Source organism: Mesocricetus auratus, unplaced genomic scaffold, assembly GCF_017639785.1.
Source record: "Mesocricetus auratus isolate SY011 unplaced genomic scaffold, BCM_Maur_2.0 Super-Scaffold_100003, whole genome shotgun sequence".
Taxonomy (NCBI): domain Eukaryota; kingdom Metazoa; phylum Chordata; class Mammalia; order Rodentia; family Cricetidae; genus Mesocricetus; species Mesocricetus auratus.
Genome location: NW_024429188.1, coordinates 79,603,787 through 79,618,247, shown reverse-complemented (window position 1 = coordinate 79,618,247; position 14,461 = coordinate 79,603,787). Strand labels below are relative to the sequence as shown.

Here is a 14,461-nt window from a genome sequence, read left to right as displayed (position 1 = left end):
AGTCATCATCTTCGACAGAGCATGCAGCTTCAGGAATGCACATGGAGCTGTGAGGGAGGAAGAGGACACCCAACTAGCCAGCCAGATCAGTGGGGTGATCTGGCGATCAATGGGTGACAGATGTCGCAGCCAGATAGCCCTCACATCCCCTAAAGAATGAACTGTACTTCTTAGATTGAGATCTTGAACTATACAATGAAGATAAGGACTGAGCAGCTAGATGTCATAGGGTGAGATAGAAATCACAAATGCAGTGAACCCTTTTTCTCACTTGGAACAGACTGTGAAGATGTGATGCCCCCTAAGGAAGATCCACATTCATCCTAGTGTTGTAGCAATGTGGTATCCAGGTAGTACAGTAGGGGAGGAAGAATGAGCATGATGGAACCTTCCATTTCTTCATCACCTATTCTTGGCATACACACAATCCAGGATTTGAAGGAGTACAAAGGACCTGTAGACCATCTGAAGCCTATCTCTATGTTGAAGAAGCTTCAAACGTATATGACTGTACAGTCAGAAACAAATACCTAAGACCATTTAGCAATAGGAACAAGGTATGGAGTCCCTAACAGACCAGGGGGAACCCTTGTAAGTCATTCTTCACAGAGATGGAGCAGAAAATTATGTGTACCCAGGAGAATGTATATGGATCCAAGGCTCCATCTTCCTCCACTACAGTCATCTTATTTTAAAACAGAAAATAAACTGAAATTAAAACGTTCTCAACTCACTATTTACTCCCCAAAGGCAGATTCTCTTCATTGGTAAGTCTCCCTTATACTGAAAGTTCAACAATTCCTGGGGTAGTTTAAATCAATTGTAGGGAACAGTTTTGCACATCTGTGTTGCTGGTTTACATTGTAGCCCTGCTGAACAGATTTTGATGCCAACATAGATGCCAGTTCAGTAACAAGAAAGACAAAGGGAAAATTATTCAATTCCATGAGGGAATGAGGAGTGAGATAGATGTCTCAGGAAATACTGTGCTGAGGACGAACACTTGAGCAATGCTTGAAAGATGAGCGGCATGCCCTTTGGAGATGTCAGACATTTCTCTCATTTAAAACCAAACTTCTTGGTTGAGCAATCAACAGTTTACTCCATATGACATGAAGGCCACCAGGATAAACTTCTGGCTCCAAAACATCACCGAGGCCACTGTCTTTTCGGAGGTATCTTTTTGTTATTAAATGGTTTTTAGGACTACTGGTTTTCAAACTATAAATGTATATATGAATAGCTTGTAAATCTTATTAATGTGCATATCCTGATCAGGTAGGTCTGAGTTGAAATCTGAGGCTATATTTGTAATGACTTCCCAGGGGATGTTGAGGTTAGTAGTCCATAGACCACCCTATAAATAGCAAGATATGAGAGTACACAAATATGCATAGCTAATGACCAATAACATTTCCTGTGTAGTTAACTTGTGGGAACTATTGTGCAAAGGTTTCAACCACTGCCACCTTATTTGATATTCATGACAATTTTATGTACAAACTGAATTTCCACTAATCTGATGGAAAAATTCTTCAGATGTCTTAGTCACTATTCTATAGCTGTTAAGAAAAGCCATAACCACAGGAACTCTTATAAAAGAAAGCATTTAATTGGGGGCTTGCTTACATTTGCAGAGGTTTAGTCCATTATCATCATGGAGCATGGCAGCACACAGGCAGGCACTGGAACAGTATCTGAGAGCTATATCCTGATCTACAGGCAGAGAGAACAACACTGCTCCTACTGTGGGCTATTGAAAGCTCTGAGCCTACCCCCAGTGGCATACTTCCTCCAGAAAGCCATACCCCCTAATCCTTCTCAAATAGTGTCATTCCCTGATGACTAAACATTCAAACATATGGGCCAATGGGAGCCATTCTTATTCAAATCACTACATCAGCCATTTACCAAAGGTCACTGACATGATAATGGAATACAAGCTACCTTGTCCAGGAACAAACTATCTCTTAGGTGGACATTTTCTTATAGTAGCCAGTATGTCCAGGAGACACAAATATAATTTATCTGTTGAGCCTGGTTAAGAAACCCAACGCCCATTTGGTCATATACCCCACTTATCTCCCTATACAATATCCAATGTATCTCACTATAGCAGTCACCAAAGCATCACTTCAGAGTCTTGCCATTCTACAGCACTCAGTTTAAGGTCTAACACTGTAATATGTAACCGGAGTTTCTTGTCCCACCAGGTCCTGTCACCTTTCAGCCCCAAATAAACACATAGATGCTTTCTTAATTATAAAATTGTTGGATGATGGCTAGGGATTCTTATTGGCTAGCTCTGTCTTAATTAACCCATTTCTGTAAATCTATGTATTTCCACATGGTCTTGGCTTACCGGAGAATGCTCGAAGATGTTACTCCTTTGGTGGCTACATTGAGATTTCTTCTCAGTCTTTCTCTGCCTACCTTTTCCCAGAATTCTCCTTGTCTCCTAGTCCTGCATATCTTCCTGCCTCTACTGGCCAAACAGTGTTTTATTCATCAACAAATAAGAGAAATATATATACAGAAGAACATTCCCTATCAGTAATATGTAAGTTTCCTTTCTGGGGGTGAGCGTGCGGGGATTAATAGAGAGTACATTAATGGGAAACTCAGCATCTGTATGGAGGATCAGTAGAATTACTGGAAACAGAAACAGCAGGATGGATCTGGGAAGCCAGAAACAGCCACATAACTGTTTGCTCACATTGCTTCCTGGCTTTTGTCCCTTTCCCCCAACCACTGTTTTGCACTCTTTAAAAGCATAAGCATCTAGTCCCATGACTTTATTTGCTTGCCCTTTGGAACCTGAATCTCACCAGAAACTTCAGTGACAGGACTAGGTTGAAGGAGGGCAAGGTAAGCATACAGAGATTTTTTAAGCCTAATGACTCAGCTGAATTCACTGAGAACCCAGGTGCCTAAAGGAATAGGGAGTTCCAACTGATGATGTTTGTTCTTAATATAATCCAACCTGATACTAACGTTCTTGTTTCTCTTTTGCCAAGTGAACACAGATTAATGGCTTATCTCTTACCTTCTAACATGGGGTGTAGAATGCTTTGCACTGCTTACCTGCCCTTGCCCATGTCTTCCATCACAGTCAGAAGACCTTCCTGTTCTTAGATTCAACAAATTCTGGTAAATGGCACTAGATAATCCTTATGTATTTCCATGTATCTAATTTCATTGTGCACTTCAATTCTAGGACTATCTGGGATAATGTTCCTCTCTCTTCTACTCGGCTTTTTACTCAAATGTTATCTCTTCAGCACGTTCTTCCCAAATGCCAATAAATAGAGAAACATTCCCATGCTACCCTTTGTTTTCTTCATAGCACTTGTCACTGTCAGCCTTTCTGTATTTATTATCTTTCTGGGACAAACTATAATTTCTGGCTCACCACTGTTTCCTGCAGGCCTACAGTCCTGCTCTAGTCATAGTGAATGCTCAATAAATATTTGTTCAATGAATAGAGGATGAACAAATCCAATTTCCACTAGCCACAGGCTTATTTATTAGAACTGTAGCGATTCTGTTTTCACAGGGAGGCACATAATGTGAGCTGTGTGTTCCTTCGAACATGATATGAGCTCAATAATTAACAGAGTAAAAAGGAAGTGGTTATGAGGAGAGAGTCTTGGCTTGATGATTTTTCTCAGTGTGAGGCCATCATGAACACCAATTCCAGGAGGATAGAATATCAAAATAAGGACCATTTAAAAAGCACTAAAGCATTTTTTCTATTCCAAATGAACAATTGAAGTTTTTAAATTATATTTAAATTTCTTTAATTATAGAGAAACTGTGTGAAAAAGAAAGATTGTGTTCATGATCCACAATAGAGAAAGGATGTGATTTTTGTGTTTATGGAAAGGTCAGCATGGATTACAAATAATGGTTGCAGGCAACTCTGGATCGGGCAGTTCCTAAGGGCACTTTTCACTAGAAAATTCTAAGCCCGCACACACATCCCATGACATGTGATCTTGCTGTCCAATGTCCAACATCTCTTTCCAAAGGAGTGTCTCTCACGAAAGAAAATGCTGTTCAACTTGTTTTCCCCATCATAAAAAAACCATGGAAATTACCAAACCACAACCTAGCTACAGTCAAAGCAGTCTTGAATAAGCATTGATGAGAAAAGAGTACCAGGAAACAAAGGCAAATGTTCCCTCTCCCTCCTTCTTCCATGCTCATCACATTCTATTTTTCAAGACAATGGCACTCATCCAGTGGGTGTTTAATTTATGCAAATCCACAGTAACTCTTAAGGTGTAACTGACACAGCAAGGGGCCACAGAAGGCAACCACTGATGTTCTCTTTAAAATTCTGTTTCCATGGCTGTGGATATGTAAAGTACCTCCTATGTAATCTGTATCCATGAGTGGCCTCACCAGTGACCAGGTGAGGAGGACCAGAGCTGGCAGGCTTTCACCTTTAAAGAACACTATCTTAGGAGCTGTAGAAATTGGTAAAAGCAGGAAAAGCACTGGCTCCTCTTCCAGACCACCAATGGTTCAGTTCCCAGCACCCACATGACAGCTCACAACAGTCCCTAAGTCCAGTTCCTGGGGATCTGTCTAACATCCTCTCCTGGCCTCTGAAGCCAGTGAATGACCATGATGCACAATCATATATGCAGGCAAAAAACGTAAGCATAAATAAAAATGAATAAATACAAAGATATTTTAGTCACTGCTTCAAAATACACAAATAATTTCCACTCACTGAGAGGAAAAGGGAGGAATAAGCTATCAGCAGGTCAAGTCATTCAAATTACCAAAACTCAAGTTACTACAGAGCTGTTCCTATGCCAGACTATTCTCCAAGCATATGCATATACACATACTTTTTGAAACTAATGTACTTTCTTCACTTAGTGTAAAGATACTTCCTTGTGAAGACATAGAAATCTACATTATTAATACATGGTTTCAATTTTGTCATTATATATACATAGATACTGGCTCTTTGTTGCTGAAGTAAAACACTGACCAAAAGAATTTGGGAAGGGAAGAATTTATTACATTGTACAGGGAAGGGTTCATCATCTAGGGCAGTCGGAGCAGGTCAAGTGCCTACAGGAATCTGGAGGTAGGAACTGAAGCTGAGACCATGGAACAAAGTTACTTACTGGCTTGCTTTCAGGCTCACATTCAGCTACTGTTTTTATACCTGCCCAGGGGTGACACTAACAGCAGTGTACTAGGTCTTCCCACATCAACAATCAACAAAATGCCACACAGACTTGCCTACAGGCCAAATTGACAGAGGCATTGCCTCAATTGAGGATCTGTCCTCCAGGTCTGTATCAAGTTAACAAAAGCTAATCAGCAAACTAGAATGAACACTTGTAGCCAAATATGTACCTATTTATTTGGGATAATTATGGAAAAGTGTGGCTGATGGCCCAAAAGCTATGTAATGTACATTTTAAGATTCACATTACTAGCAGGTGTGGTGGCACACATCCTCTAGTTCTTTCAGTCTAGTTTTTGGGAGGCAGAGGCATGTGGTTCTCTGTGAGTTCAAGATAAGCTTCATCTACATAAAAAGTCCCAAGACAGCCAGGACTACATAGGGAGACCCTGTCTCAAAAATAAATAGATAGATAGACAGATGATAGATAGACAGACAGACAGACAGACAGATAGATAGATAGATAGAACAAAATATTTACATTATCTTTTCTGTCACAGCAGTTACTGTCATCACATGTGATAATAATAATCGCAATTTTATAAGCAATGAACACTGCTGAGATCTTATTATATGCCACACCTGTTTCAAATAATTCATTCATCTATATCTCACTGAAAATATCCACTGGACCTTTGGCAATTTCTTTAACTGAACACTCTTCATGAGTTAGGTATCTGGAGATGGGTTCAGATCCCAGGGCCCTGGGAATTTAGAGAAAGCTTTACACTATTCCCTCAACAAGGATGGGTTACCATACATGGGAAACTAGAACCCACTTTCATCCGTTGACAATTCATTCTGGGAATTGTTTGTTAGTGATAGATTTGAACTTTCTATTCTTCAGACAAGTATACCTCTGTTCATTTCTCATTAAACAGAGAGAACCTAGACTGTACTATTTTACTTCTGGGCTATCGAGTGCTATAGACAAGCATAAAAACATTGTATGGGACAGAAGTTATGGGGTTATTCATGAAGAAGACAGAGTAATATAACCTCTGCCTTTGGGATTGAGTGAATATTTGAGACTATGTCTTGGAAAGATACATCTTTGCGATGTGATTTCCTAAGCCATGGAAAGAAATCCACACAGATGTCTAGGTTGGAGCTGTGGTCAGGAATGGAGTTCTTTAGCTGTTGACTGTTCCCTATCCAGTTATTTGTGTCTAAAGGCTTGTGTTTAAGTCTTTCCTTCACTTCACAAAATTGTACAATATAAACCCCTTTCCCTAGTGAACTGTGACTGTGAGAAAAGTAGCTCAAAGGCCTGGGCTTTCCTTAATTATCCTTCTTGCTTTTAACTTATATAAATGTCTGTGGTGGCTCTTTTATGTAAAATATAATCAAATTATTATATACAGTTTCTAGTAAATGTTAAAATAACATGAAAACCAAAATATTTTATTCATAATGTGATAGGTACTATGACATCCATTTCAATGATGGGAAAATTGAGGTAGAGATATACTAAGTATCCAGTTCAAGTTATGTAAGTAGCTAATGTCAGAGTTCAAAATAGAACTGAGAAAGGCAGTAGTCTTCAATGTCAATCTCTTTTTTTGCAAATTTGACAAAGTAAATACCCTTCAGCTTTATGCTCTAGTCCATAGCCTGAATTATAGTTATTACCGAATATTTTCCTGATGTGTTTTCTCTCATACATCCCTTCTTTTTCATACTTCAAAGCCAGTAACTTAGCCATCAATTTCCTGGCCTGAAAAGACAAAATACCAAGCAGAAAACTTTTACTTTTCAGGTAATTTGGGGGAGAATATGCTCAAAGTACATTACATAATTGTGAGGCATGATCTTGTGAAACCTCCCCAAAATAAAGCAATCTAGCAGGAAGGAAAAAAGAAAGAGAAAGAAATGGAGGGAGAGAGAGAGAGAGAGAGAGAGAGAGAGAGAGAGAGAGAGAGAGAGAGAGAGAGAGAGAGAGAGAGAGAGAGAAGAAAGATCTTAAAAGTCTTCTAATGGCCAGGAACTGCCTCAACTTTAGCATCAGTTCCAAGTACTGGTGAACTTTCTGGTTAAATACCATTCTTATTTAGAGAGGCATTGCATATTTCTTCCAAAGTTTCCCATGGTACAAAGTCTCACCTGGACATCTCAGCTAGGCTTTCTGTTTTTAGTAATTTATTTTTATTTTATGTTCACTGGTATTTTACCTGAATGTATGTCTATGTGAGGGTGACAGAAGTCCTGGAACTGGAATTATAGACAGGTGTGAGCTGCCATGTGGGTGCTGGGAATTGAACGCCAGTCCTCTAAACTGCTTAGCCATCTCTCCAACCCTTGAGTTTACTTTACTTTTAAGTACACGTACATGGGGGTGCAGATGTACATGGGCGCATATGCCTGTGGGGGCCAGAGGTGTTAGAGTCCCTGCAATTGGCATTACAGCTGGTTGTGAGTGACCATGTGAGTGTTGGAAATTGATTCCAGGTCCTCTGGAAGAATAAACTACGAGTGCAAGTGCTGCTAACAGCTGAGCTGCATCGCCAGCCCCACCCTCGGTTTTTCAATTGCAAATATTTTCAAGCAAGTGTCGCTGGGAATTTACAAGTATCGACGGACTGTGTTGAAAGAGTAATGACTATCTATGAGTACTATTGTCCATTCCTATTTGACCACCAGGAAAGCAGCTTGATATTCAATTCTAAAAGAAAAAAAAGTAGCACTAAACACGCTTGAATTGAATTTGCTTGTTACTTTCACAAGTAAAAAGCCACATGATGTTACTATGTACCTTACCTTCCTAACACTATTCACTTAATTGATAAGTAGAAGTTGATAAAATTATATAGGATCCACTAGCATTTTGTAAGATGACATGACAAAATGAGTGCAAAACACTTAGAATATAAGGTAGTGTAACTGGGGATCGACTATTAAGTATTTGTCAAGAATACAAGCTTTAGATTCACAACGTCTAGATTCAAATCTTAAACCTGACTGTTTTAGTTGTATGGTCTGGGGAAATTTATTTCTCTATGATTTAATTTCTTCATGTACAGTGTGAGGTGTCTATGGCATCCAGTATGTATAGCAATTCAATGAGTTAATTTATGTAATGTACTTAGAAGGTTACACACCGCAAATCATTTACATTACCTCAAATTCTGTTTCTTTTAAAATAAGAAAAACAATAACTCCATTAGAGGCATATTTTTTAGTTTAGAAAAGACATGCTATGTGGTAATGCAATAAATATTAGTGTCCTTCCTTTCTTCTGCTTCTTAGAGAAACCAGGATATTGAAGAATTCACTACTGAATTGACTAAAGTCTAAGATGGCAATAAACATGAACAGTGTCACTTTCCTAAGCATGAAGTTAATGTCATGCGATATCTGGCTTCAATTATAGAAGCTGGCAATGAAATTTGATCATGCTAAATGCCAGAATTGGGAGGGCTTCTAGTAACAGATCATCTAGTCCAAGCTGTATGCTTGCTAGAGAATGCTACAACATTCACAGGCCATTTTGAAGACTCTGGCTTAATAAAAATGATTAGGCAAGGAAATAGCTGGCAAGGTGGATGGCAGACATCTGGGGGACAGTCAGTGAGAAATTCCAGGAGTGATTCATTGTCTTCACTCCAGCAAAAGTGCCTTACAATGCTTGACAACTTAATTGATGTTCATATATTTATACAGAATTAGGCAAAGGTTACTGTCAAAGAATCACTAGAGCGACAGGTGTTGTTGATCTTCAGACTTCTAAATATATTAGCCAACAAGGAATGGTTGCAGCATGGAAAGCTAGTCTGTATATCTAGAGGTTTCTGTGTGCACTTCGATATTTTTTTTGTTTCTTCCGAGACAGGGTTTCTCTGTATTATTTTGGATCCTGTCCTGGAACTCGCTACCAGGCTGGTATCCAACTCACAGAGATCCACCTGCCTCTGCCTCCCAAGTGCTGGGATTAAAGGTGTACGCCACCAACGCCCAACTGTGCACTTCGATTTTAAGGATGAAGTTTTAAGCGGTGCATTAAATTTTGAGCCTTCTTTCCTCATAATGAAACTATCTCAAAACTTGACTTGCTAGTGTTCCATGAGAACTGACAGACAAATGTCTTCATTTATTAAGGTTCTGAATTGAGGAAAAAATTATTAGATAGTGAAGAAAATGATAGGCTTGCTTGGTAAATAAATATAATTAATTTGATACCTTGTATTCCATAGTTGATTATGTCAACGATGATAAATTTATGGATTGAATTCTGTCATTTTTTTCAAAATTCACAGAAGCATCAAGGATGAGATTGGTATCTACCAAAGGAAGTAACATTGAGAGGCAGTAGAGCCTAATGGTTAGAGCACAGACATTTTCCCCCTAGTCAATGTAAAAAGCCTGGTAGAAGTAATTCACCACTCCATAACACATACACACACACACACACACACACACACACACACACACACACACACACACACCACAAATTTAAAGAATATATGTATATATAATATATGTGAAAGTTTGAAAACAAGAAAGAACATATTAAGGGACTAGAAACAAAGAAAGTACGAAAAACTGTACTTACCACTTGGAAACTGCTACCTAGCTCAAAGAATGAGTCACATACATTTTTTTTCCGAGACAGGGTTTCTCTGTGTAACAGTTCTGGATGCCCTGGAACTCACTTTGTAGACCAGGTTGTCCTGGAACTCACTGAGATTCATCTTCCTCTCCTTCCCAAGTGCTGGAATTAAAGTGTGTGCCACCACTGCCTGGCCAGATAAAGTTTTTAAGGTTAAAAAAAAGATAGACATCAAAGTTTCAAGTTTTCAATGTGATAGAGTTAGAGATGTCATACTTGCCAAAGAACAGCAATTATATGATCTTTGCTCCAACTCAAAAATGGAAATGAGGGCTAGAGAGATGTTTCCACAGCTACGCACATGTGATCTTTCAGAGGACCAGGGCTTGATTCCCAGCACAAACATCGTAGCCTACAACCATCTGTAACTCAAGTTTCAGGGTATCTGATGTTCTCTCTTGACATTTGTGGACATGAGACACACATGTGAGCACATGCATACATGCAAGCAAAGGACTCATACACACAATGAAATCAACCTGGAAAACTGATGCACTTAGACAATGGGATGTGAAACTAAAAGAAAATACAAATCATGGTCGTCAGAAAACAAAAAAATAATGCATGAATAGTCTGAATTAATTTAAATGGATTTAAACTTTTGCTAATTTCTGAATGGATACGGAGGGAAAGTAGAATCAGGATAGATGAGAAGTGGAGACTGGGAGGAGGGGAGGCAGGGGAAACTATGGTTGATATGTAAAATAAATTAAAATGCTATTTAAATAATATAAAATGATAAAACTTAAGGAAACTTTTGCTAAGCGTGTAGGTCAATAATAAAGCACTTATCCGGCATGTACAGGACCAAAGGTTCAATCCCCAGCATGACAACTTAATAAATATATAAATATGTTTGAACATAGATGTACTAAGATTACAAATGAAAAATTCCACTGTCTGTTGTCTAAAAGAAGCATATATAATAAATACATCATGACAACAATAAAGGAAACAGAGGGTAGGGGCTATGGAGTGCCTCAGTAGCAGACTATTTGTGAAGTATCTACAAGGCCCTCACTTTAGTTCCCATCACCATGAAACACAGGTGGAGATAAAAAAAGTACATAACTGGAGAAATGGAATTTAATATTAAAAAGGATTAATAAAAAGAAACATGGGGGCAGGAGAGGGCTAGAGAGATGGCTCAGCAGTTAAGAGCACTGGCTACTCTTCCAGAGGTCCTAGATTTTAATTCCCAGAAAACACATGGTGACTCACAACCATCTGTAATGAGATCTGGTGACGTCTTCTGGCCTGCAGGGATGCATGCATGCAGAACACTGTATGCATAACAAGTAAATCTTTTTAAAAAACTATCACCCCTGCCATTTGCAGTGGTACACACTTCTAATCCCAGTATTGAGCAGAGGCAGGCCCATCTCTGTAAGTTTGACACCAACCTCAAATATACTAAGTTCCAAGCTATTCAGTGTCACAGAGGGAGACGAAAGAGAGTCAAGGACAAAGAGAGACAGAGACAGAAAGACAGAGAAACAGAGATATTCACTAAGAAAATTAAATTACACATTTTTTTCAATGTTCAGTTTCCTTTAATGACCCCCATCTCCCTTGCAGGGTAGGTGCAGGCAGCTAGGCGATGGCAAGACATGTTCACTTGAAGATCTTGCCTTGATTGACGGCTTTGCCCACATGCTGGAAGGCCCCCTCCCAGGAAAAGTACTCTTGAACCAGGGTCTGGGTCTCCTCGCTACCAGGATCCAGTTTCCGCCATGTATACGACTCGTAGTCCACCTGCCAATCTGGACTCAGCGGAAAAGCAAGCTCTTGGCCTCGGAAGACCCAAACGCCAGAAATGGAGCTACTGTTGTTGGTTCCAAAGAGGATGACACTAGCAAAGGCATTCTTCCTCAGTTTGTCCAATCGCTGGAACATTCCAGTGATGAGGTTGCAACTCATGAAGGTCTGGGTGAGCTCTTCAGGGAAGCGGTACTCAGCATACCACAGGGACCAGCCATCCTTATCAAAGTGCTCCCAAAAATATGGCAGTGCCACAGACAGCGTGTCCTCATTGGAGTACTTTCGCTTAAACTCATCCAACACAAAGGTACTCTTGGGCAGGTGAGCAAAGGGGTCCTTGGCCTCGGGCACCCTTTTCTTTCCTTGGAGTATCTTTTTTAGGCTGGCTTTCTGCAAACTTCTTAGCATCAAATTGGGCCATCTTCTCACACAGCTTCACCTCCCCCAAGACTGCCCTGAACTGGGGCTGGTTAATGCAGGTAAGGAACCATCGGTTGGTATTGGGGAAGGTCTGGCGAAAAGAAGGCTCTAAAACCTGTTTGTAGAGCCACAGAAGGGTGCAGACAACTGTGATGTCAGCCAGCGTCACTCGCTCACCCACCAAAAAAGTCCTTGTCTTCAAGTGAGTGTCCAGCAGCCCCAGGATTCGCCTCACCTCCTCTTTTGCATTTTCAGTGGCCTGTTTGTTGTGGTGCATGATGCCCAGGGTGGGGAACACCCAGGTGCTGGCTGGGGGGACGATGTCACTGTCGGCAAAGCTCACCCACTGCACCACCTGAGCTGCTGCCTCTGGAGTACTTCCCCGCAGGTCCTCATTGCTTACGTAATAGGCAATGGCATTGCTCTCAAGCACACAGAATCCGTCATCACCCTCAAATGCTGGAACCTTGCCAGCAGGAAATTTTCTGAGAAACTCAGGGGTGCAGTTGGTTTGGCCGAAGTGGAAGTGGGGTAGCGCGGAGAGTACGCGGACCTGAGCCCCACTGTACTGAGCAGCGATGAGGGCCTTGAAGGCTCTCCAGTTTTCAGGGTATGTGTACAGGGTCCCAGCCGCCATGGTGATTCCGCAGAGAAAGGGGGTCTAAATTACACATTTTTACTCTGAAATTTGAGTGTGTGTGTGTGTGTGTGTGTGTGTGTGTGTATAAATTTGTGTGTGCACACGTATCCATGAAGGTCAATGACCAGTGTTGGATATCTTCCTCAATTATACTCCACTTTATTGTTGGAGACATTGAACCTTCAGGTTATTGAGTTGGCTAGACTGACTAGCCAGAAAGTTCCAATCTAGCTCTGTCCACTCTTCTCACCTCCAACACTGGAGTTACATGCAGATGCTATGACACCTGGCTTTTTTCGTGGATGTCAGTGTCTCAACTCAGGTCTTTAGATATTTTACTAACTGAGCCACCTTATCAGCCAAAACCGAAAGGTTTTTTTGTGGGGGGAGGGGTTGGGTATGTCAGGTTGTTTGTTTTGAGACAGAGTTTCCCTGTATAGCCCTGGTTATCCTGAAATTCACTCTGTAGACCTCATTGGCCTCAAACTCACAGAAATCCACCTGTCTCTGCCTCCTGGGTGCTCGGATTAAAGGTGTGTGCCACCACCACCTGGCCAAACTGAAAGTTTTTTTTAATTTTATTTATTTTATTCGTTTTACATACTAACCACAGCTCTCCCTCCCTCCACCCCCTACCTCTCCCCAACCCACTCCCATCCACTCCTCAGAAAGTATAAGGTCTGTCACGGGGAGTCAACAAAGCTTGCCACATTCAGTTGTGACAGGACCAAGCCCCCCCCCATCAAGGTTGGGCAAGGCATTCCACAAGGAGGACCCTAAGAGAGACCCAAGGATCACCCTGGAAAGGGGAAATAGATGAGACCTCCTGGGTAAACTGTGGGCGTGGGGAGCAGTAAAGGGGAGAGAATGAGGGAGGAGAACATGAAGGAATGGGATGGTCAAATTGGGGGAAGGATGGGATGGGAGAGAAAAGATATATCTATATAGAGGGAGCCATTAAGAGGTTAGGAAGAAACCTGATGCTAAGGAATTTCCTAGGAATCCAGAAGGATGACCCTAGCTAAGACCCCTAGCAATAGTGGAGAGGGTGCCTGAACTGGCCTTTCCCTGTAATCAGGTTGGTGAATAACTTAACTGTCATCACAGAAACTTCATTCAGTAACTAATGGCAACAGATGCAGAGACCCATATCCAAACTGAAAAGTTTTCAAAGCATGACTCCAAAACTTGCCAAGTTAAAGCTAGTAGAAGTAAAGTGAGAAATAATCAAATCTGTAATCTCAGTGAGAGATTTGAGCACACCTCTTTCAGGAACTGATAAAGTAGATAAAATTACTAGGGATAGAAAAGCTGTAGCCAAAACAATAAAATAACAAGTTAATAAATACATTAAAATGGCCAATCTGAAAGAAGATTAATATTTTTATGTCATTCTGGGAAAAGCAAAACTTTGAAGACAGTAAAAAAAATAGCAGATGTCCACAGATTTAGGAGAGGGAGGGAGGGAGGAGCACACAATGCAGAGGGGATTTTAGACCACTAAAGCTATTCTGTATGATAATATGGCTGTATATACTTGTCATTATACATTTTCCAACACCTATAAAGAGCAAGTTTGAACCTTAATGTAGGCTTCGTGTAGTTATGTGTCAGTATTGTTCCATTTGACAACTGTAGCACCATTATGGTGATGTCAAGGAAGTGATGTGTGGAAACTCTCCAAACTTACAGACAACCTCTCTGTGAACCTAAAACTAAAAACATTCAAACGATTTTTTAAAGCACACACATTGAACACACCAACTAAAGAATCAATACTCCTAAGCACATGTGAAAAATATTGACCTACTTGCCAATGATA

The 14,461-nt window shown here is 40.5% G+C and overlaps 2 protein-coding genes across 2 annotated transcripts in view; both read right to left on the bottom strand.

The window, feature by feature from the left end:
• LOC121139783 (1-phosphatidylinositol 4,5-bisphosphate phosphodiesterase beta-4-like) overlaps window positions 1-7,561 on the bottom strand; it is a 28,578-nt gene extending 21,017 nt beyond the window's left edge. The window contains exons 1-2 of the mRNA XM_040743776.1: window positions 7,526-7,561; window positions 6,845-6,929 (exon numbers count right to left, since the gene is read on the bottom strand). Of these exons, the coding sequence (XP_040599710.1) occupies window positions 6,845-6,929; window positions 7,526-7,561 (121 nt within the window). The remainder of the gene's footprint in view (window positions 1-6,844; window positions 6,930-7,525) is intronic.
• A 3,787-nt stretch (window positions 7,562-11,348) lies between these two features.
• Window positions 11,349-12,654, bottom strand: LOC121140024 (elongation factor 1-gamma-like). The gene is given in 2 exon segments (XM_040744491.1): window positions 11,349-11,928; window positions 11,930-12,654. Coding segments are annotated over 2 exon segments (1,203 nt in total). The 5' UTR covers window positions 12,637-12,654; the 3' UTR covers window positions 11,349-11,432.
• Between the last annotated feature and the right edge of the window lie 1,807 nt (window positions 12,655-14,461).